At 47.6% G+C, this 23,150-nt stretch overlaps 1 protein-coding gene across 1 annotated transcript in view; it reads right to left on the minus strand.

The window, feature by feature from the left end:
- The window catches only part of DCHS2 (dachsous cadherin-related 2), a 109,314-nt gene extending 87,551 nt beyond the window's left edge, over positions 1 to 21,763 (minus strand). Inside the window, exons 1-2 of the mRNA XM_056855047.1 lie at positions 21,023 to 21,763; positions 19,736 to 20,491 (exon numbers count right to left, since the gene is read on the minus strand). Coding sequence (XP_056711025.1) covers positions 19,736 to 20,491; positions 21,023 to 21,763 — 1,497 coding nt within the window. The remainder of the gene's footprint in view (positions 1 to 19,735; positions 20,492 to 21,022) is intronic.
- Between the last annotated feature and the right edge of the window lie 1,387 nt (positions 21,764 to 23,150).

Consider the following 23,150-nt stretch of genomic DNA (forward strand, 5'->3'; position numbering starts at 1 on the left):
GACTTCTTGCCTGATGCAGAAGAGTCTAAGTCTAGGATTGCTGCTATGTCAACTAGATTCAGTAAATATCAAATTCCCCTTTCACGGTTATAAAGCACTTGCATGTTGCATGGATAGTCTTTTGAGACAATAATTGCCATGATTTACAAATGAATCAAGAGTATAATTAGAAGGTATCATGAAACATGCATTCTTTTTTTCAAAGCAAGTTAAACCTTCCCTTATCCATGTAAGAAGAGGCAGATCACCAACCATTCCAGAATCTTTACTCAAACGATGCCAGAGCAACACAACAAAAACGGTTGGTCACTCAACCTCCTCAAACAGTTTCTGATTAGAATACACGGGCACATAGGAGGAATCACACTGCAAAACAGCATCTCATGAGTTTACCCATGTCCTCTAGTCTACTGAAACACATATGCCATGGAACAGAACATGAGAGGGGCCTCTCTAGGGATGCGGGAATGAATCCCAAGAACCACAAGCAGAGCTCCACTCATGGAACAAACCTTTCCAGCTTTTTCATTCTTACTGCAGCCCCCTCTCCCCTCCCATACTCCCAAAAAGCCACTTCTAAGGATCACCGAACTTAGGACTCTGCAGGAATGACTCCCCTCCCCTTCCAGGAGCAAAAGATTCATTCCACTTGCCGAAGGGGAACTTGGCTCCAACCCACGAAGATTCATTCATGGAGAATCAGTAAAGACACAATAAATTCATTCCCTTTTCTTCCATCTCAGGGTTTGAATGTCTGGTTTTGTTTATTAATTGCCTTGAAAGTTTGTAAAATTGAAAGTGGTATTTAAAATAAATAAAAGGATTCTTGGCATCCTCACTTACTACTTGTGATCGTTTTGGACCACAGCCTACTAACCTGCATATTCTTCTACTGCTTACAGATAGCTTGAGAGCAGCAAAGTATATAAGATATCCACTTGGATACTGTGATGCCAGACCAATCCTACATCCTTTAACCCCCTTTTCCTCTAAAGGATGAAATGGCTGGACACATGAAGCCAAAACCCTGTTGGAAGTGAAAGACTTCCCAACATTTCTTTGCACCAAGCACACCAATACTCCAGAGGGGGCAGTACAGCTAGTAAGGTGGAGAGGTCAGATTCCTCTGTATTCTCCTTCTTGTCAGTACTGCTTCTGTCTCTTTGTTTATTCAGGGATTTTTAATGCTAAGCTCAGGGACTTCCTTGCTCTCTCCCTCTCTGAACTCCATGGTAGCAACATGTGCTTTCAGAATCTCTCTCCATCCTATAGGTAGACAGATAGCTAGAATGCATATGTTTCCTATTACAGTATGGATTTCTTTAACAATAAAGAACATACATTTCTTTCTTAAAGCAACAAACCTTATGTGGACTTGATTCTAAAAGTAGCCCCTCCCTTTTGTTAGCATGCTCCTGCTAACAACACTGAGGGTGGTGCCATGGCCTGGAAGGATCCACAAGGGGGGAATGGATCTCACAGCCTAGAAAGATTGTCAGTCACCCCAAAGTCTTACAATTCCAAAAAGGACACAATAGCCAAGCAAAATTATCTGTGAACTGATCACCAATCACATCCAGAAAGGACCATCTGACCTAGCTGAGGAAATAAATCCCAACTTTCCTGCTGAAATTAAACTGACGGGATAAGTAAGCACTAAAGCCCAAATCATCAATACAAGGATATGCAAAAACGACTGCTCTTCATTTGGATCTTGACTACTGGTGGCCAGCATGAGAACCAGAGTGATGTAGTGGTTAAGAGCAGTGGACTCTAATCTGGAGAACCAGCTTTGATTCTCCACTCCTCCACATGAGCAGTGGGCTCTAATCTGGTGAACCGGGTTGGTTTCCCCACTCCTACACATGAAGCCTGCTGAGTGACGTTGGGCTAGTCACAGTTCTTTCAGAACTCTCTCAACCTCACCTACCTCACAAGGTGTCTATTGTGGGGAGAGGAAGGAAAGGCGATTGTAAGCTGGCTTGAGACTCCTTAAAGGTAGAGAAAATCAGGATATAAAACCCAACTCTTCTTCTTCTTCAAAGCTTAAAGGACTTGACCCTGAGGCAAGTCACCCAGAAACATGATGTCCTAGAATGGCTAGGAAATATATCAGCTAGCTGATGTATTTGTGGTTTCATTTTGCTTTTGCCTTTCTGGATTTCTGCTTGAGTCCCTATTGCTTCTCACTATTTAGATCCAGAGTTCCACCACCACCCCTTTTATTATTTCTTTGCCCTGACTTGGAATAAGCTGTTCCCATGCCTCCCGTTTGTGTTCTCTGCGCACACTCAGGAATCCCCTCAGCAACTCTACAGTGAGGATGAAAGGAAGTAGTAAACCTTGCATCCCAGCTCCATTTGTTTTGTTTTTTACTGTTCTCTGACTGGCACTCACAAAGCTCCCCACCCAGGGTGTCTGAATGAGCCAAAAGGGTGGGCTGTAGCATCCTGTTTGTCTAACTAAATCCCACTGCTGGTGACAACAACTCCTCCCAGTTTTCTGAAAGTTCCCAGCTCCTTCTCCCCAGCACATCACAGATACTATGGAACTTTTCTGCTAAATGCAGCTATTTCCTGTGATGAAAGGATTTGGGGGGGGGGGCTTCTGCCAGAGAAAGAGGCTCTTGAATGGACAAGGAAAGCTATGCCGTTAAAAGAGAAGTTCCATAAGACTCTACTCATTGTCAGCAGGCAACAGCCCAATCCCCCCCACACTACTCCTGTCTGTCCACCACTAAAAATCTAGCTAAATCTCATTAATTTGGATTCATCATGAAGTGTTAAAGTAATTACTAGCACACCTAGAGCTTGTCGGTATCAGTCCACTCTGCTGCCCATCCCAAATATCTGGATGTTCAAAGTTTTCTTAATCAACAGTGAACACTATGAAAAATTCTATTCACATGATTTGAAAAGGTTTGGCTCACTTGTTTTCAAGTTTATCCACTCCTTCAAAGCAATGGATGCATGGAATGCAGAGTAAACTGACTCCACATATAACAGCTTTAAATAGTTTCTGAAAATGGAAATGTACATCCAGTTCTGTGGAAATTACATCCAACCATATGCATTTGTTTATATTGGTAAAACAATAAAAGTTGTTTGTCTCAAGCATGTTTTAAGGTTTTAAAAAACTGACCTTCCCATCACCCTTTTCCATATGCCAGATGTAAGTACCAGCGCTGGAAGCGAAGTAGACACAAGCATGACAATCCAATTCTCTGCATAAGAGGGAAGGAAATCGCACTCCAAGAGCCTTCAAGGTCACTGCAGGATACTAAGACATCTGTCAGGGATGGAAACTTATATATTTGCTTGTTATGGATATAAAAAGTAATTGTGATACTATTAACAGCTTCTTGCTTAAAATAAGCCAAACTTCAAAGTAAAGCACTCAGGTCTAAAAATGTCCTGACCTTTATGTAAGAAGTTTGCTGTGCAAGCAACAGAAATTTTTAAGAATAAGCAAAGTCTGGTTTATATATTTTTTTGAAATATTTTGCTTGGCCCCAAAGGAGGAAACAAAGGAGACAAGAAAATCCAGAGCTGCACGTCCTCAACCATCTTTAAAATGAGGAGCTTTAATAGAAATCAAATTAAAACGCACACACAACTGTTTCTTAAGAAGAAGTTGTTTTCAAAACTTGTGATCTTAATTTAGTTCTAAGTTGCACCAATATCTGTCTTTCTTATATAGAGAACAAAGGACTTTAAGCATTTTCACCATTTACAGTGTTTATGTGGCAACGTTCCCAAAAGACAAGTCAGAAAACGCCGCAAGAAAACACTTGGTTGGCCAAGTGAAAAAGAGGCCCAATTTGAAGTCAATATACAAGAATAAAGTGAAAGTTAAAAAGTCAAAATTACAATGCCAAATACTTGTTCGCTTGCAAGTTCCACGGACATAAAAACATTTGTGATGCGACTAACCATTACAACATATTTTGCTTTATTTACAGCCAGTATAATTCATCATTCTCTCCATGGGGAATGCCAACAGCTTGTTATCACCATTAAGAAAGCAGGGTGTTCTTTTTAGCTGAGGAAACAAAATAGTTCCACCCCCATAAAAAACTGACTATAAAGATTATGTTTCCTGATCATGTATGTAAATAAAATATGTCAACCACATTTAAAAAGTGACTGTACCGTTTCAGCATGCTGCCACTTGTATTCCAATTACATGCAATCGCAGAAAATTAGACACCTGTAACTTTAGACCCTATTACTATGTATGGGTGTGAGAGCTGGACAATGAAGAAAGCTGATAGGAAGAAAGTAGATTCCTTTGAAATGTGGTGTTGGAGGAGTGTTAACTGATACCCTAGACCGCCAAAAAAACAAATCAGTGGGTTATAGATCGTATACCCTTGACCGAAGAACAGTACACTCCTATCGGGGATGGTTGTCCTCTTCCACGAAGCGCACAGCTTCAGGAGGGACGCACATGGAGCGGTGAGGGAGGTAGGGGACACCCGCCTAGCCAGCCAGACCAGCCGAATCAACCCTGGTGATCAATGGGGTGACAGATGTCGCAGCCAGATTGCCTTCACATTTGGGTTATAGATCAAATCAAGCCTGAACTGACCCTAGAAACCAAAATGACTAAACTGAGGCTGTCGTACTTTGGTCACATTATGAGAAGACAAGAGTCACTGGAAAAGACCGTCATGCTAGGAAAAGTTGAGGGCAGCAGGAAAAGAGGAAGACCCAACAAGAGATGAATTGACTCTACAAAGGAAGCCACAGCCCTCAGTTTGCAAGATCTGAGCAAGGCTGTTAAGGATAGGACACTTTGGAGGACATTGATTCATAGGGTCACCATGAGTCGGAAGTGACTTGACGACACTTCACACACACAACACACAACTTTAGACACATACTATCAGTATATGCAGGTATATGTTGGGAAGATGTAGTTGAAAAGTGCTATGTGTGAAGCAGTTCTAAGGTAACTATTCATAACTGACACAATGCTTAGCTGTAAACGGTTCACAAAGTAAGAAACACTGTCTTGTCCCATGATGCATAGCAGCCAATGAAGTGGAAAATCCTCCAGAGCAGTCAGAGATTGGCTTTCCAAGGCCAAATTTTATTTTACCTCTGACAACGCATGATCCTAACTCCAGCTTCGCAGGGATAATGGGAAATGGGATAATGTGACTTAAGGAACATCTGTGAGAGGAGTGCTCAAACTTACCTACTCTTCACATTCAAATGCAGACCCACTTCTAGTTTCAGAACCTGGAAGGGGGGGCGAATTAAGCAAACATTATATGGGGGGACCATTTGCAGTGGAGAGCAGAACAGTAGTGTTTGTTCTCCTACATTGTCTTTTCTGATGAGACATGGTAGGCAAAGGACAAAAGCTGGCTGTTTTTCTCTCTACAGTGAAGCCCACCCCACCCCCTCTCCCATCAGAGCAGGGAATTATGCATTTTCTTCATAACGTTCACTAACATCTCCACGTTGACCCCAGTACCAAATGTACAGGCTGCAGTGAGCTCAAATTACGGATGGGTGAAAAAACAACTGCTGATTGCTTGCTATGTCTCAGGTGTATGTGGGGGGGAATAATACAGGGAAACAAGTTTTTAAAAACAGTCAGCATCAATTAGGAATCCAAGTGACAAGCTACAAGATCCCAGTCTTCCAAGATATTTGGCTTTTTTCCAACTATAGAGAATTCATCACTGGTTGTATTTCCTCTTATTCTTTACAGAGCTCCTTTCTTTCCCACTTCTCTCCAAACGGTTTTTTCTAGCCATAAATCAAGAGCCACGTAGTCAGCAACGTATTTAACTGATGCTGAAAACATCATCTTAGGCATACACCTCTTAAACCCAGGTGTTATCAACTCTTTTTTCCCAAGTGAATCATTTTCCCATGTGAATCAACTCTTTTTTCCCATGTGAATCATTTTATGGTTCTGCTCCATCATTTAAAAGCCCTGAATATCTAATAAAAATTGTAAAGCATTCTGCTCATTTTGTTTGTAAAGTGTGACAGGAGTAATAAATGTCAAATATCATTTTATGTTTTTAATTTTCTCTCCCCAAGCATACTTCAATGAAATAATAAACAATTATCTTGACTCCATTTTATTATTGTGTTAGGATTTTAGATTTAATATGGGGGGGGAGAGGAGGAAAATGGTGCTCAGACTGAGATTGCTAATAGTAGTAAGCACCAATTCATCACCACAAAATAGTACAGTAATTATACAGTGACTGTGTGTTGACATATGTAGGTGGATATAATGCAAATAGGGAAATTGAGCTCATGGAATAAGTAGGTGAAACACTGAAAAAATTTCAGTACCCTGAAAACTGAGGGATTTTTCAAAATCTAGATCCGTGGTCCCCAACCTTTATGAGCCTGCAGGCACCTTTGCAATTCTGACACTGCGTGGTGGGCGCAGCAACAAAATGGCTGCCGCAAGAGGCAGAGCCAGCCATACAATGATTGTCACAGCTTGACTTCAGTAACACAATGCAGATCCTTGAGCTGTGGTGAGAGGTGCTGTCAAAGCAAGATTTTTAAAAATCTGCAGAACCAATCAAATCTCCAACAGTCAATCAGAAGTCGTGCTGGGCAAAAGCCCTATATGGCTCCATCCATTTCCTAAAAAACACTTTCAGGCTCCAGAAAAGGTGTTGGCAGGCGTCGTGGTGCCCTGTTCTACATCATCAACAACAGCAACAACTATTCACATGTTCACTGTGTCATTTAAAAAAAAATACTATATGCCTAAACCAGTAATAATATACTGGTGTAGTTAAGAATGTCAGATGAGGGAGACACAGGTTTGAATTCCTGCTCTGCCATGGAAGCTTGCTGGGTGACCTTGGGATAGTCATACATGTCCAACCTAACCTACCTCTCGGGCTTGTTGTAAGGATAACATGAAGGAGAGAAGAATGATGTGAGCCCCTTTGGGTCCCCATTAGGGGAAAAGGTGGGCTATAAATGAATTTCAGATGTTCTCCTACATTTGTTCTCTAATCCTTAACAACAACTCTACAGGGTAGGCTGGTATTACTACTGCATGGGGGTGGGGGGCTGCAGGAAGCACAACTGTCTTAAGGATACTCTATTTCTACTTCATGGAATATACAGGTCGAGTCCATGGTACCTACTCTGTATCCTGCCTAGCAGTCAGATATGAGTTATATGTTCTCGCAGAAGGTCCCAGGTAGTAGTTGATATGAAAGCCACTGCCAATCCAAGAAGACAACACTAACCTTGGTAGACCAATGTTTTGACTCAGTAAAAAACAGCTTTGTATAAAGAACCTGACATAGCGAGCAAGCCCAATCTCAGCCCAACTGTAGATCAATGCATCAGTGCATATGAATAGCATTTGTCCAATTTTGCTTCTTCAGCACTCCAGGTTGCAAATTTTGCAACATTATTATTAGAAATGGGTAATATTAAACCTAAATATGTTACCATTATTATAATGCCTAAACATTCTACATTCTAAGTATGCCCAATGAAAAGACATATTCTGCCTAGCTTTTGTGGACAGTGGCTTCTAAATGTCTTACCAAAGACTCCTTGCGAAGACATGCCTGCAAATGAAACTACTTTACAGTTTTGATTACAGGTCAGAAAATCATTGACAGGGGTGCGCTACCTTTTTAATTGACAATTACATTGAACCTATAATGATAATGCAACTGCTTTGTTGTAAATTCACAGTATTTCTTTTTAAAAGTGTCCAAACATAACAAACAAGCTTAATCAACAGTTTTTCATTATGAACTTTTTCCTTTCAGTTGCTACCATGTTGATGCTCAAGCCATGCATTAAAGGGAGTTCACACTACCCACGACCCTCCCAATAATGCTACTATGTGCGAACAGGACAATGCACTTATTTTCTAGCATCAGTATACTTGATCAGTACACTTGATTTTCTTGCATCAGTACCTACCCTACCCTCCATCCCTTGAATTTATTCTATCTTATGGGGGGCTAGGACTATCTGCACGGCCCTACTGTGGCCTATATGTCACAATTAAGTGAACCATCAGATTCACGTTGTTTTCTATTTATTGATTTTATGGGGCAGATTTTAACCATTGTTTGAATAAGTTCTTATTGTGTTTTATTGTATAATCTATGTTGTTGTGTGAGCTGCTCTGAGCCCAGCTTTTGCTGGGGAGGGAGGGCTATAAGCTTAATAAAATAAAAATTAAATAAATAAATCCTAAGCCCAGATTGCTTCTGAGCATGGGCTCATGCGTACCAAAGCTGGATAATTTGTGCACTGCCCCAATTTACACACAATGGTGACAACTGTGTACCAGGAGAATAACAGGCAGCTCGATCTCCTTTTCAGCGCAGGTGAGATACCACAGCTGTAAACTCCTGAAAAGTTTAGGAGCCACTACTAGTCTAAGTGTAAGCATCCCTAAACTGAATAATGGACCCAAAGTCATTATAAATACATTTTAAAATCCACCAAAAGTAACTGCGTAAGCTTAGAATATTATTTAAATCTGAAAGTCATTTTAACCTCAGGAAAAATATGCTAATGAGACATATTTGGCTGTTTTTTCACTGCACTTCAAAAACGTATGTTTATCAAGAGTAGGGTGACATGAAAAGATTGGCTTGTAAGCAGAAAACAAAATGACCTGTGAAGGTCATATTGCCGCAGCCAACTGATTGAACTTTAATTCAAGTCATGGACCAGGGAATTCAGTAAAATGTAAAGTAGGGCATCAAGCAACACAGCATGGAATGAACAATCAGCAGAGCGCTTCCCCCATCCCCACTGGAATCAATGGCTTCTTCTGGGGGCGAGGATTTATACCACATTCTGCAAGGAACAGGCATTTTGTGAGTAATCAAATGAACATTATTAACGTAGAGTGTAATACTTTTGTGGCACCAGACTGATTCAGTGGAATTCTGTCATGAAATAAAGAAGTCCACAACACTCCATATTAAAAAAAAATAGAAAAATGAAGGGTGGGGGGACTCAAAGAGTTCAAAATCTATTATTTCTATCTGCATATTCTTAAGGTACTGACAAGAGTTTAATCCTATATTCAAGAAGCATGATAAAAATGTTATTGTGCATTTATGTTATGCTCAGAGAATCTATAAAATTATTACCAAGGGCTGCCAGGATATAAAGGTGCCCAAGGCCTCATAGTATCTTTGAGGGGAGATTTTCACTCATTCATTCCCCTCTCCCATGTACACAGTTCCTCATAAGAAAGGCAGTGTTGTCTAGTGTCATATTGGAATCTGGGAGACCAAGGTTCAAATCCCAATTGTGGGCCAAACTAGACATGATGGCGTCCTTTATATCTACTATAGGACTAGTGTTGCTCTTTTAAAGCCAATATGAGGTAATTTAAAATGTGACAAGGCCCAACTGTGATCCTTGACAGACATGAAGACACCATCATGTCTAGTTTGGTCCTCTGCTTGCTGGGTGACCTTGGGCCAGTCACACACTCTTAGGCTAACCTACCTCACACATAGTTGTTGTGAGGATAAAATGGAGGTGAGGAGAACAACCTTAGATGCTTTGGGTCCGTCCCCCCATACCTGGGGACAAAGGTATGGTATAAAAGAAAACAAATACATGAAATTATTTACTGATAAGACAAATCACCAGATTTAGGGTAGGCAATCCCAGCCTGTATCTCAAACACCACCATGCCAGACCATTTTGCAAAGCACCCATGGCAAGGTTTCCACCCAAGCAACTGTGGTGAGCCCCTGAAGTGCTGAAAGCACTGCTGGGGCTGATGTCATGAGAGAAGTTGAAGGGCATGACATGCCCATAAATTTCTTCCTGTACCCATAAGCCAACAGCCAGGCCTCAGGTGAGCCCCTGAGGTATGGCAGCAGCACTGGGGCTCGGCTTGCTCTTCACGTATCTGACAAGGACAACCTTCATCTCTACCTCCATTTTGTTTGCCAGCACACCAACACCTTTACAAGTACACAACTTTTTTTTGCTGCTAAACATCATGAAAATCTTTGTATTGTCACTCTGACGTAACCATGGCACGCTTACAACTTAACAGTTCTGAAACCGATTATATTGTCCTAGTTTTCTTCTAAAGAACACCAGAAAATGTAGTTTTGTGAAGGTCCCATTGATCCCATCCAAGTCCCAATGACACAGCTGGACATATTTTGATGTGAATGGGGAGACATATTGTTACCTGGCCCACTATTTTTTATGTGTGACTAGTGGCCCGCCACAGAGCTAGATTAGGGTAATTCTATTAGATTGTAAGTGTCTTGACGTAGTGCTCTGTCTTTTGCTTATGAAATCCAGTAAGGCACCGAGAATACTGATGGTGATGTATAAATTATTACAGAAAACAGAACAGCCACTGTTTTATTTCAATTGTACCCAAATGTCTCTCTCCTCATAACTAATTTCCAGCAAAGGCAGACCACAGGAGCTTAACTGTTTTATTACTAGCCTCATTTTTTAAAAAAAACCTGATTGCCAGAAAAATGCTGACACAAGCACTGTAACAGAATTGGTATATAGAGACTGCAATATTATGAAATGAAATTCTGAAGCACAAGACTAAAACAGACGGAAGAGAACACTGCAATTAACGAGGCAGGTAGGAAAATGTTGTTTAAAACTAACATTCTGCCTCTGCCTCCTGTTTGGTTGCTTTTTAAAGCCCCCATTATGAAGCAATAAGCAAAAATACTTCAATCTATAACAGTTCTGGAACACTGCTTCAGCTACTGAAAGAATTACAGATTCAATGTTCACAATGATTTGCTTATTAATAATATTCTAGACCTGACTTTCGCTTGATATAGTTTGAACCCAAGGTAAGTAACAACACAGAAAAAGAACAAAACAATTTTAAACCTTCTACATTTAAAACGAAATTAAACCAATGAAGTCAACATATTGCTGAACAGACAGCAATACAGGACATTAACAGACATGCCCATTGTCTAAAAACCATTCTTCAATTGGTGACTCAGAGCCCTCCTACGGTAAATTCCGAGATACCAGCAAGTTGGGAGCTTTCCTTGCCTCCTCTAGGAGGATGTCCCAACGAAGTGGGACAACAACTGAGAAGGCCCATGTCTGGGCAGCAAGCAGCTGATCTCACCCTAGCAAGGGAGGGGACAGAGGGAAAGTAGAAGCAGAGGGAACGGAGCCACCATACGGCTACATGCAGGGACAGGCAGCCCTTTGGGTATGTAGCTCCCAAGTCACAAAGGTAAGCCATCAAACTAGACATGTAAAGTTTCTGGAAATACTGAAGCTATGGCGGAAAAACAGAAATTTGGCGGGGGGGGGGGAGGAACAGAAATTTATGGAATACTTTCCAAACAATTTAAACTAATTTTACTGTTCTAACAACATAAATGACATAATTTATAACTTATTCAGCACATAAAATTGTACATATTTATGGAATTTAAAAGTACTGAAGAGATCTTGGGATGGGAGTAACATACTCCTAAAGACTTGCCTCAGATAGCAAATGGGCTGGGGCATTTTGCTCCTATCTTCAACTGCAGTCCCATGTAGAGCATGCTACAATAATCAAGCCTCAAGACATAGATTAGACCATCTGCCTGCAAGTAAAGAATAAGCTTCCAAGCCACGTTCATCAGAAAGATGCGATTTCAGCCATCATATTAGCTTGCTTCTCCAACTGGAGATCAGGATCTAGCAAGCCTTCAAAGCTCTTCACAGTCTTCCATCAACAGAAGAAAATAACACCCCATCCTCCAAGACTGGCACCACCTCTATTTTGTTAAAATTCAGTTTATTCCCCTTAGCCACCTGACCAAGCATTCAAGCAGTAGTCCAGAACCAAGATGGAAGCATCTGTTGGCTTATTTGACATAATACACAGCTGGGTGTCGTCAGCATATTGAGGACACCCAGCTACAAAGCTGCAAATGATCTCATAGCAGTTAAAGCAGCATGGGCCCTGTGGCATTTCCCATACCAAATCCCACAGTTCTGACTGCTCATCCCTACAGCCACCTTCTGCATTTGGTCCACTACATAGGACTCAAACCACTTCAACACTCTCCTGCCAAGTCCCACACTCAGCTCCAGGTGTATCAGTAATGTAGCAAATATGACCACATGAAGCTGCCTTATACTGAATCAGACCCTGGGTCCATCAAAGTCAGTATTGTCTGCTCAGACTGGCAGCGGCTCTCCAGGGTCTCAGACAGAGGTCTTTCACATCACCTATTTGCCTAGTCCCTTTAACTAGAGATGCCAGGGATTGAACCTGGGACCTTCTGCATGCCAAGCAGATGCTCTACCTCTGAGCTACTGGCAAGGGGTGAGAAGGGAGGCTGCTACTTTATCAAAGAAAGCCACTTCCGGCAATTAATTCAAAACTATAAACTATCCATCAAAATTTATTGTAACCACCTTGCCACAAAGAAACTAAGTACTGCAAGAAAGAAAGAAAAAACTTGTACTGTACTGAAACTCTTGTCTAATGGATATATGATGCAAACAAACACTGCTCTAACAAATGGCACACAAGAGGCGAATTTCCAGCTTCTCTCATTCTTTATTTTGGTTGCTCTAGTTTCAGTTGTATGCTAACTATGTAAGGCTAGACTCCTATAATGCCAGATTTTAACAACGTTAATTTCATTCAAACGAGCCATCAAACTGGGTATATTAAATCATGTTTTGCAGAGGCTCTATGTCTGATATTGTAATTTCATTCAAAGTAAGCAGCGCCATGATCGAGAAGTATTTATTTATTGCTCTGGGAAGCCAATGGAGAAACATCTCAGAGCAAAGAAGCACACAGTATAAATAGGAAACTTATACTGGAGACCATCAGTCACGCACTGTTCTCTCCTGCCACAGAATATATGGTGTCCATGGCTGACCTCAGGAGAGGAAACTGATACATCAACAAAGGAGGCTGAAACTTCAGTACAAAGTTGTGGAGAGCCCTGGCTTCAAACTCTGCTTAGTGCAGTGGTAGGATATGTTGAAAAATTTTAGATGCTGAAAAGGACCTTTATTTTTTGTTCACCAGATCTACTGAGGACAGGACAAGAAGCAAGAATTAAGTTAATATGGTAAATGTGGGTTAATGCAAAGAAAAAGTTCCCAACAGTAACAGCAACACAACAGTGATCATGGACGTTCCTTATCCTAGATACTTCCATGCAAAGGCTAAACACACCATTCTCAGACCTGCCTTTCACACAGGGCTGCTTGCTTCAAGGCAATGCATTGGAATATACAGGAGGCATTCTATAACGCCAACTCAAAATTAACATATTAAGAGAAAATTAGTTTCACAATCAGCAGCACACCAGAGCCGTAGGGCCAACTGTAAATCCTAACAACTGAGTTGCTGCATATCTGTTTGAACATACCAGGTAAATATCTGGGCCTCTCAAGACACATAAAACTAGCAAGCGTGTGGCTGTGCTCATAGAAATTACTCTGCCCTTCCACACACAACTGCAGCTTTCTTCTACTGATTAAATACTCCCTTTAAAGTGCATTCCTGGCACTTTATTGTGGTAATAACTCCACTTGTCTGGAGTCTATCCAATCAAGTAAACCCTCGCCATTCAGTTTTTAGATACGTTACTTATCAAGTGCCCTGTGATCTACCTTCCCACCATTCACAATCCGGAGAAGAATCTGCCTGTCAGAAATAACGGGAGATGAAAGGACGCACACAGAAATGCTTTGCGAAAGACTTACACAACTAAAGAGCCCCAATCCCATTGAAGCTGCTAACACTAGTAAAAAAAATAGTGACAATAAATTCCTTAACCAACTGTATAAAATGTTTGCCATCCTCCAACCCTGCTTATACATATGACTGAGAGCAGAAAGTAACAGGTGACACCTTTGCCATACCTCAAAATTTGGAATTGTACAGGGAGTTCCTTACCTACTGGACTGCCTACGTTTCTATTATCTGAAGTAATGTAGATGGTTTAGTTCGGAAGAGACTGTGGAAGTAGTAAATTCTATCTATCTATCTATGGTCTAGTAACCCCCTCCACAAAAAAGTGGGGGCATGGACAGCAGCCACAGAACTTCTGAGGAATGCAGCAGGGAAGGAGTCTATCTGGGCCCAGTACTTTTCAATATTTTTATAAAAGATCTGGATGAGGGTGTGGAGGGACTACTCATTAAATTTGCATATGACACCAAATTGGGAGAAGCAGAGAACACACCAGAAGACAGAAACAGAATTCAACAAGATCCAAACACACTGGTGGATGTGAACAAGATGCAATTCAACAAGGATAAGTGCCAAGTTCTACATCTGGGTAACAAAAATGAGGGACATGTTTCCTCTTTGAATACCTCTCTGTAAATAAACCCTAGTTTCCTTGCTTAAACAAAATGAGGGACATGCATACTGAATGGGGTATATATTTCTGGGTGGCAGTGTGTGTGAACAGGATCTTGGGGCATGGGTGGACCACAAGTTAAATATGAGCAGCCAGAGTGATGCAGCGACAACAAAAAGCTAATGTGATCTTGGAGGTGCATTAACAGAGGCATAACATCCAAATCACAAGATGTCATAGTTCCGCTGTACACTGCATTGGTCAGGCCACACCTGGAGTATTGTGGCGAGTTCTGGAGGCCTCTCTTCAAAAAGGATGTGGACAGAATTGGGCGGGCGCAGAGGAGAGCGACGAGGATGTTCAGTGGCCTGGAGACCAAGCCAATTGAGGAAAGGCTTAGGGAGTTGGGAATGTTCAGTCTGGAGAAGAGGTTGAGTGGGGACATGATGGCTCTCTCAAAGTATTTGAAGGGCTGTCACTTAGAGGATGGCAGGGAGCTGTTCCAAATGGCAGGCGGAAAGGTACCGGCTGAATATTAGGGAGAAAGGTTTTTAAAGAGCTGTTCGACAGTGGAATCAGCTACCTAGGGAGGTGGCAAGCTCCCCCTCACTGGCAGTCTTTAAGCAGAGGCTGGACAAGCACTTGTCAGGGATGGCCTAGAGCTGATCCTGCATTAAGCAGGGGTTTGATCTAGATGGCCTGTATGGCCCCTTCCAACTCTATGATCTTGGTTCATGTTGAAAGGATTGCGTTTCAGCATCCTGACACCTAAAATGCCAGATGCACTTGAAAACAGTTGGTATGGGGTGGTGGTGGAATCCAGTTTTGGGAATAATCCAGTGCTTAAAGATGGTAAAGGAGTCAAAACACTGCAAAAGTAGCCAGGTGTGGCTATGTCCCCTAAATTTGCGTGAAAATCCCTGCTTCTTGGAAAACACAGAGCAACTAATTCTCCCTCCAGGGTCACCTTAGACAGCTAATTTACCAACGGAAAAAGCTATGCAGGTGTCCCATGTGCAACACAATATAAACTCTGGACAGGAAGTGCCTTGAATACTGCAACATGCTGTTAAGCCTGTGATAACATGGTTCAGAGCCCTAACCTGGATGGCCGAGGCTAGCCCAATCTTGTTAGATCTCAGAAGCTAAGCAGGCTATGTGGATGGAAGACCACCAAGGAAGTCCAGGTCACGATGCAGATGCAGGCAATGGCAAACCACTTCTGATAATCTCTTGCCTTGAAAACCCTACAGCAGGGGTGGGGAACCTTTTTCCTGCCAAGGGCCATTTGCACAGTTATAACATCATTCGGGGGCCATACCAGGTGTAGATCTCCCGGTGGGGGGGAGAGGCTAGGGTTGCCAGGTCTCCGGCCACCACCTGGAGGTTGGCAACCCCAGGGGAGGCCATGCAAAGAAGGCCTGGAGGGTGCCCCGCTCCCCCCCCCAGGCGGGAGGTCAGCCAGCGGTGGGCCCGAGCAAACGAGGCGCCAGGGGGGCGCAGCCCGCAGTCGATCAGCAAGGGAGGAAGGAAGGAAAACAGAGAAAGAAGAAAAGGGAGAAAGAAATGGAAAGAGAGGGAGAAAGAAAAGGACGGAGGGAGACAGACAAAGAAAGAGACAGAAAGTAAAGGAGAGAGAAAAGCCTCCCCCACACACACACACACACATGCCAGCCCCACGAGACCTGGCCCCAGGCTCCATGCCCTCCCACCCCCAGAGTCCACAAAAGGCCCCCCGAAGCCTGATCGGCTCCTGCGCACATGCTCTGCCGCGGGTCTCTTTCCCCCCCCCCTCCCTCTTGCTGCTCAACAGCCAACAGGCAGCAAGAGGGGCTTACAGTGTGCCTCGGCGTTCCTGCATGCTGCGGCTATAGGGGGCAGCCCTGGGGGAAGCATCCCTCCCCCTCTTCTCGGCGACCAACAGCCATCAGTCGGCGAGAGGAGGTCCAAAGGGCGCCGCAGCACCCCTGCAAGCCGTGGCCCCAGGAACATCCTCAGGGAGGGCTGCCCTGTGCTGTGCCTCCGTGGCAGAGCCCTGGAGCTCTCGAGGGCCACAAAAATGTCCTCGGGGGCCGCATACGGCCCCCGGGCCTGAGGTTCCCCATCCCTGCCCTACAGGGTTGCCGTAAGTTGGCTGTGACTTGACAGCACTTTCTACCCCCAACACAGTTCACAATTTCGGGGAGGGGGTTCCAGGAAGTGATGAGCTGCCATTTCACCACCTGCCCATGATGCATCAAGCAGTCAAAGTTTCAAAAAAAAAAATCACCCTTCAGTGGCTTCACCATTTTAACTGTTTACGCAATAGACTATTAGGGGGCCTAGTGGTACATGACATTGCTGCACATTGTCCCCCTGCCCCAAACAACTGTGCATATCTACTGCCACACACATGATTCTGCTTCACACACATGACTGCAAACAATCCAAAATACAGATCTGCAGTGGCGTGCAAAAAAGATTAAGCTGCTATGCAATGTTATATGACTGGCAGCCATGGATAAGGATGACCTACCTTTCCTATGTGCCAGGATCACCCCACCTAGGGTGATCAAAGCTGCTGTGTTAATATACAGGATTCTAGAGAAATTTTAATTTAACATAATTACATTTCCCCTGTACTTCCAGCATTCAGGGTCCCTTGATCCCTGTTATTTGTTTCCCCATATTTCTCACAAATATTTAGTAAGGAAGCAGGCTCTAGTTAGGACACGTTTATGCAGGAATAAAATCTTGTTAGTCTTTAAGGCAAGGTCCTCAACTTTTTTGAAATCTGACACAGCACGGTGGGCGCAGGCACAAAATAGTTGCCACAAACTGGCTGCTGCAACTTCCATTCAGCCACACAATGGAGCTTCCTGAGCTGCAGTGGCAGTTGCTGCCAAAGAGATGCCCTTAAACATCTGCATAGCCAATCAAATCTCCAATGGACAACCAGAGGCCTGGCTGGGCAATTGCCACACCTGGCTAGCCCCACCCACTTTCTAAAAACCCTTGGTGGGCACCAGGAAAGGTGTCAGCAGGCACCAGGTGCCCACAAGGCACCACGTTAGGGACCCCTGCTTTAAGGTGCCACTTAACTATTTTAATCCACTGAAGAATGATCAGAAGAAGGAATTTCAACAGGTTCTGCTTGTGACACTACCGTGCTACAGGGGTTTTAACAGCTGCATCCCCCTCCCCCAAATCTCCGCTATTTCAAATAGGACGAGCTGTAGCCGGGGGCGGTAGCCAGGGGGCTGGGAGCCTCGTGGGCTTCCCGGCCGGGCCGGGGGCCCCCGCGCCTGCCCTGGAATGGCGGCGGTGAGGAAATGGCGGCGCTCCGCCCGACTCCCAGCTGGGAAGCCACGTGACTTCCTGTGTGGGCTGGGAGCCGGTTGATTGAGCCAATCGGCTCAGGGCTGCTGCGGGGGCGGGGCCCGCCGGAGGCCTGCTGCCATAAAAGGAGGGGCCGCGCGCCGGCGCTTCCTCTTCCTTTCTTTGCGCTTTGACCCACCCACCCTCCGCTATGTTATATGTTGTTCAGTTTTCCTTCCGCACAACTGTTGGCGGTTTGGCATTGGGGCAGTATTCCAGTTTTGGGGAAAAGCGGCCTGCGTGCCAATTTTCCCATAGGAGGATCCCGGTACGGGATTTTGGAGGAGGCTGGAGGTGACATGCCAAGATGGGAGGCTGCCAGGGACGAGCCTCACTCGGGCTGTCTGGGAGGCAGGCCTTGCCATGAGCTGTCAGGCGGGCCTCCTCTGAGTGGCAGGGGACCACACAGCTGGCTGCCGCCCTCTTGTGTCCCTGGACTGCCATCTCTCGCTTTCCCAGCAAGGGTGCTGGGAAGATGTGCATCGGCCTGCAGGGTGGCAGGTCGATGTCTGGATACACCCCCATGCCATGCCAATGCCTTGCTGCTGCAATCAATAAAGTTGTGCCATTTCATCCAAACTAGCCTCTGTGTTTTGTGTTATGCTCTAATGTTTGATTTGAGTTATTGGGTCAGGTGCACTGCTTGGGAGCGCAACGCACAACTAAGCACTAAGCTGGCAAGAAGGAATTTCAACAGGTTCTGCTTGTGACACTACCGTGCTACAGGGGTTTTAACAGCTGCATCCCCCCCCCCAAATCTCCGCTATTTCAAATAGAGAACACTGCCCTTTCAGTCTGGCACTTAGCTTGGGGAGGGGCCATGGCACAGTGGTAGAGCATCTGCTTGGCATGCAGAAGGTCCCTGGCATCTCCAGTTAAAGGGACTAGGCAAGTAGATAATGTGAAAGACCTCTGTCTGAGACCCTGGAGAGCCGCTGTCGGTCTGAGTAGACAATACTGACCTTGATGGATCAAGGGTCTGATTCAGTATAAGGCAGCTTCGTGTGTGTTCATGTGTACCCACCCTGCCTGCCCTCCTGAGCCAAAGCTGGTGGTGGAAAGTGCTGACCCCTCGCAGCCGAATTATGGCAACCTGTAGTTTTCTGCCGACCTGCCTCTGCATAACAACCCCTGGGTTTCCCTGATGGTCTCCCATCCAATTACTAACCAGGGCTGACCCTACTCGGCTTCCCAGAACTGAGGAAAGCGGGCTAGCCAGGGCCATCCAGGTCAGGCAAGCCAAGGCTAGGCTTCGGGTTGCCATCTCCAGGTACTAGCTGGACATCTCCTGCTATTACAACTGCTCTCCAGCTGATAGAGATCAGTTCCCCTGAAGAAAATGGCTGCTTGGGCAATTGGACTCTACGGCATGGAAGTCCCTCCCCTCCCCAAACCCTGCCCTCCTCAGGCTCCGCCCCAAAAACCTCCTGTTGGTGACAAAGAGGGACCTGGCAACCCTAGCTAGGCCTTGGCTTCTGCTCCCAGAGCTAGGGTTGCCAGGTCCCTCTTCGCCACAGGGTGAGGTTTGGGGAGGGGAGGGCCCTAGATGCCATAGAGTCCAATGGCCAAGGCGTCCATTTTCTCCAGGGGAACTGATCTCTATTGGCTGGAGATCTGTTGTAACAGCAGGAGATCTATTACCTGGAGGTTAGGAAAACAGTATAGGAGCGAAGAACATTTACAAACAAGGTGCAATTTACAAACAAGTAGCCACACTATAACCAACACACAGTATGTACAAAATATACAACCCGAGGGCAAAAAGTCTTTCAAAGGTCTCAGCTGAGTACTCTGCTGAGACCTTTGAAAGACCTTTTGCCCTTGGGCTGTCTATTGTGTACATACTGTGTGATGGTTATAGTGTGGCTACTTGTGTTTGCGCATTGGATGTATATCGGTCTCTCAGGAGCTTACCTCGGTTGCCCCCCGGTTTGTCGGCGTTCTTCGCCCCGCTGCCCTTTCCCTGACCTCCGGCATCAGTACCGAGGCGCCTGTTTCTTCTCCCCCCGCCCGCCCGCCCCCGGCCCGCCCGCTCCCGGCGCGGGTTACCTGCAGCAGGCAGAGGCCGTCGGGGGCGTGCTCGGGCACGGCGGCGTTGTAGCGGCGCCGCGCGAAGACGGGCTCGTGGTCGTTGAGGCGGGCCACGCGGAGGGGCAGCGGGCGCTGGGCGGCGAGGGGCGGCGAGCCCGAGTCGACGGCCAGCAGGCGCAGCTGGTAGGCGGCGCGGCGCTCGCGGTCCAGGGGCCCCTCGACGCACACGAAGAAGACCCCGCCGCCCGCCGGGCGCAGCGAGAAGGCGCCGTCGCCGCCCTGCAGGCTCAGCGCCACCCCGCCGCCCTCCTCCTCCTCGTCGTCGGGGTCCGAGACGGAGACGCGGGCCACGTAGTCGCCGCGGGCCGCCCCCTCGGAGACGCTGGCGCCGGCGTCGGTGAGGAAGAGCAGGCCGATGGCGGGCGGGTTGTCGTTCACGTCCAGCACCTCCACGGCCACCAGGGCGGTGGCGGCCTCGGGCTGGGCGCCGCCGTCGCGGGCCTCGACGGCCAGGCGGTGCAGCGCGCGCGCCTCGCGGTCCAGCGGCCGCCGCAGCCGCAGCAGCCCGCTGCGCTCGTCCACCTCGAAGGGGGCGGCCGCCGCCGGGTCGGCCTGCCGGGGGCTCAGCCGGTAGCGCACCTCGCCGTTGGCCCCCGCGTCCGGGTCGCTGGCCCGCAGCTGGCACACCGCGCTCCCCGCCGGCGCGTCCTCCCGCACCGCCGCCCGGTACTCGGCCCGCTCGAAGGCCGGCGCGTTGTCGTTCTCGTCCAGCACCTGCAGGACACCGGGGGGGGGGGAGGAGGAGGAGGAGGAGGAGGAGAGCTGCAGGGGCCCGCTTTCTCCACCGCTGAAGGCACAACCCGACCGGCCGGCAGTCCCCCTCCCCACCACAGACGCCCTGGCAGGGAGGTGTAGGGCTGCCAACCTCCCGCTACTAGCTGGAGCTCTCCTGCTATTACACCTGATCTCCAGACGGGAGAGATCCGTTCCCCTGGAGAAAAGGGCCGCCTTGGCCATTGGACTCTATGGCATTGACGTCCCTCCCCAAACCCACCCTCCTCAGGCTCTGCCCCGAAAACCTCCCGCTGGAGGCAGAGGGGGACCTGGCAACCCAAAGTAGGGGGGGCTGAGAGAGGGGGACTAGCCCAAGGTCACCCAGCCGGCGTCCTTCCTGGGCAGGAGTGGGGAAACCCACCCGCTTCGCCCGACTAGCCCTCCCCTGTCATGTGGAGGAGCGGGGAATCAAACCCGGCTCTCCAGATCAGAGGCCACCGCTCCAAGCCCCCACCCCGCGCCGGCGCTCACCTGGACCTCCACCCGCAGGCGGCCGCTGCGCCGGGGGCTGCCCCCGTCCCAGGCCTCCACCAGCAGCCGGTACGTGTCCTCCTGCTCGCGGTCGAGCCGCCGCAGCAGCACCAGGTCCAGGGCGGCGTCGGGGGGGCTGCCGTAGCGCAGCTGGAAGAGCGGCGCGCCCCCCGGCCCCCCGCCGGCGTCCCCGGCGGGCTCGGCGGGCAGCAGCGAGTAGCCCTGGACGGCGAAGGCGCCGTCGTCGGGGTCCCTGGCGGCGGGCAGGCGGAAGGCGCTGCCGGGCGGGCTGAGCTCGGAGACGGCCAGGCGGGCCGAGGCGCGGGGGAAGCGGGGCGCGTGGTCGTTGGCGTCGCCCACGGCGATCTCCACCTGCACCACCTCCCCCCGCAGGGTGGCCGCCGCGAAGCCGTAGTGCGCCCGCCGCTCCCGGTCCAGCGGCCGCGCCGTGCGGATGAGGCCCGTGCCCGTGTGCACGTGGAAATCCGCCAGCACCGCCGACTCGCCGCTCTCCTCCGAGAGGAAGAAGCCTCCCGGGTGCGCCCCGCCGGGGGGCAGCCCCGCGCTGATGTCCCCCACCAGAGTGTCTGCCGGCAGCCCTTCGTCCACGGCCAGGCGGAGGTGGTACACCTGCCCCAGGCAGCCCCCGGCCGCACACCAGCACAGGCAGAGCGGGATCCACCAGCCCCCTTGCCTCCGACGGGCCCGCGTTGCCCCCGGGGCAGCCGGTCGGTGCCCCATGCTCCTCTCAGCCGCTTTGCGTCCTCGGCATGCCAAGCCAGGGCCACGGGCTATCCTCGTTGCTTTAATTGGAGCTTGCTCCGTATATAGCAGCAATAACACCTTTATACATTTTTGAAATTAAATGGTCGTCGTTTTCCAAGAGCATTCCTTGGACCAAGCCGGTGCCACGGATCTGGGTCTTCCCCGGGGCAGAGAGGTCTCTGCCCAGCAGGCGCGCCTGGGGCTGGGTTAAGTCACAGTGACCACAGCCTCGCTTGCTTCTCTCCCTTTCTTCCTTCCCCAGCTGCAGCCTTCCCCGCAGCTCGGAATCAGGTGCATCGTATTCCTCCTGTCAGGAAATCCTTCGCCTCCGGCAGACGAGGACAGTCCCCAGCCTTGTGCTGCTGCTGCTGCTTTGGAGGCTCCTGCTGCAGCCCGGCTCTGGCCGCTCCCCCTCGCTGCCTCCCAGCCGCCGCTTAACACACCCCCTCCTCATGTGACAGCAGGCAAGGACAGACTCGGCTGCTGGGAGATACAGCGGCAGGACTGCTGCAGGGGGCTGCCCCAAGCCCCCCGGCTGGGCGGAAGGATGCTGGGCGCCGAGCATCCAGAAAAGTTGTCTTGCCAACCTGCCTGAGGAAGGAGCACCGCAAAGCACTGGCGCAGAGTGCTATCAAAGCAGCGGTAGGTCTGTGGCAACTAGTAAGCCTGTTACGAGTTGATGGATTAGACAGCACGCTTGGACTATCCTGGCACGTGAAGGGTCCATAATACTGACGGAGTCGTTAAAACACATCTGTCTGAAAGACAACTTCTGGAAGGGGGGGTGTACACTGCCTCAGGCATTAAGCCCTGCCCGTTCCCTGTTGCATTCCACTGACAGACAACGTGGTGCAAACCCACGCAGATGTAGGACAGCTTTGGTTTGGGCTTTTAGACACCCGAACATGCCTGATCCACGTTTCAGAAGGGGTTACTGAGAATCACTGCACTTCAGGTGCTTAAACTGAAAGGATAAGGCTTTGACCGTTTTAATTTCACTGCAGCATAGCTGGAAACGGGACTTCTAATCTTCCAGTCTATGCATATGCATAATGATAAGAATCTTACATTTTTAATAAAGCCTCTCAAGCCTCAAGGAAGGCAAAGCACTCTACAAATTTTATTAAATCATTGTACAAAGCCATTAGTGGGCTAGAACTACGACTAACTCCTATAGTTAAGATCTCTTCCTTCCTTTTAAGTGATTAATGGGACCCATATTGGCATGGTTTATTTATGAAAATCCTAGAAAGAGAAGCCCATACTAAGCATTTGTGCCTGCACAGTGAGGTAAGTGTGATGTAACAGTATAGTTAAGCAAATAATAGTCCAAACCACATAAAGAGAATATATGTTCCCCAAC

The sequence above is a fragment of the Euleptes europaea genome, chromosome 9, assembly GCF_029931775.1.
Source record: "Euleptes europaea isolate rEulEur1 chromosome 9, rEulEur1.hap1, whole genome shotgun sequence".
Classification (NCBI taxonomy): Eukaryota; Metazoa; Chordata; class Lepidosauria; order Squamata; family Sphaerodactylidae; genus Euleptes; species Euleptes europaea.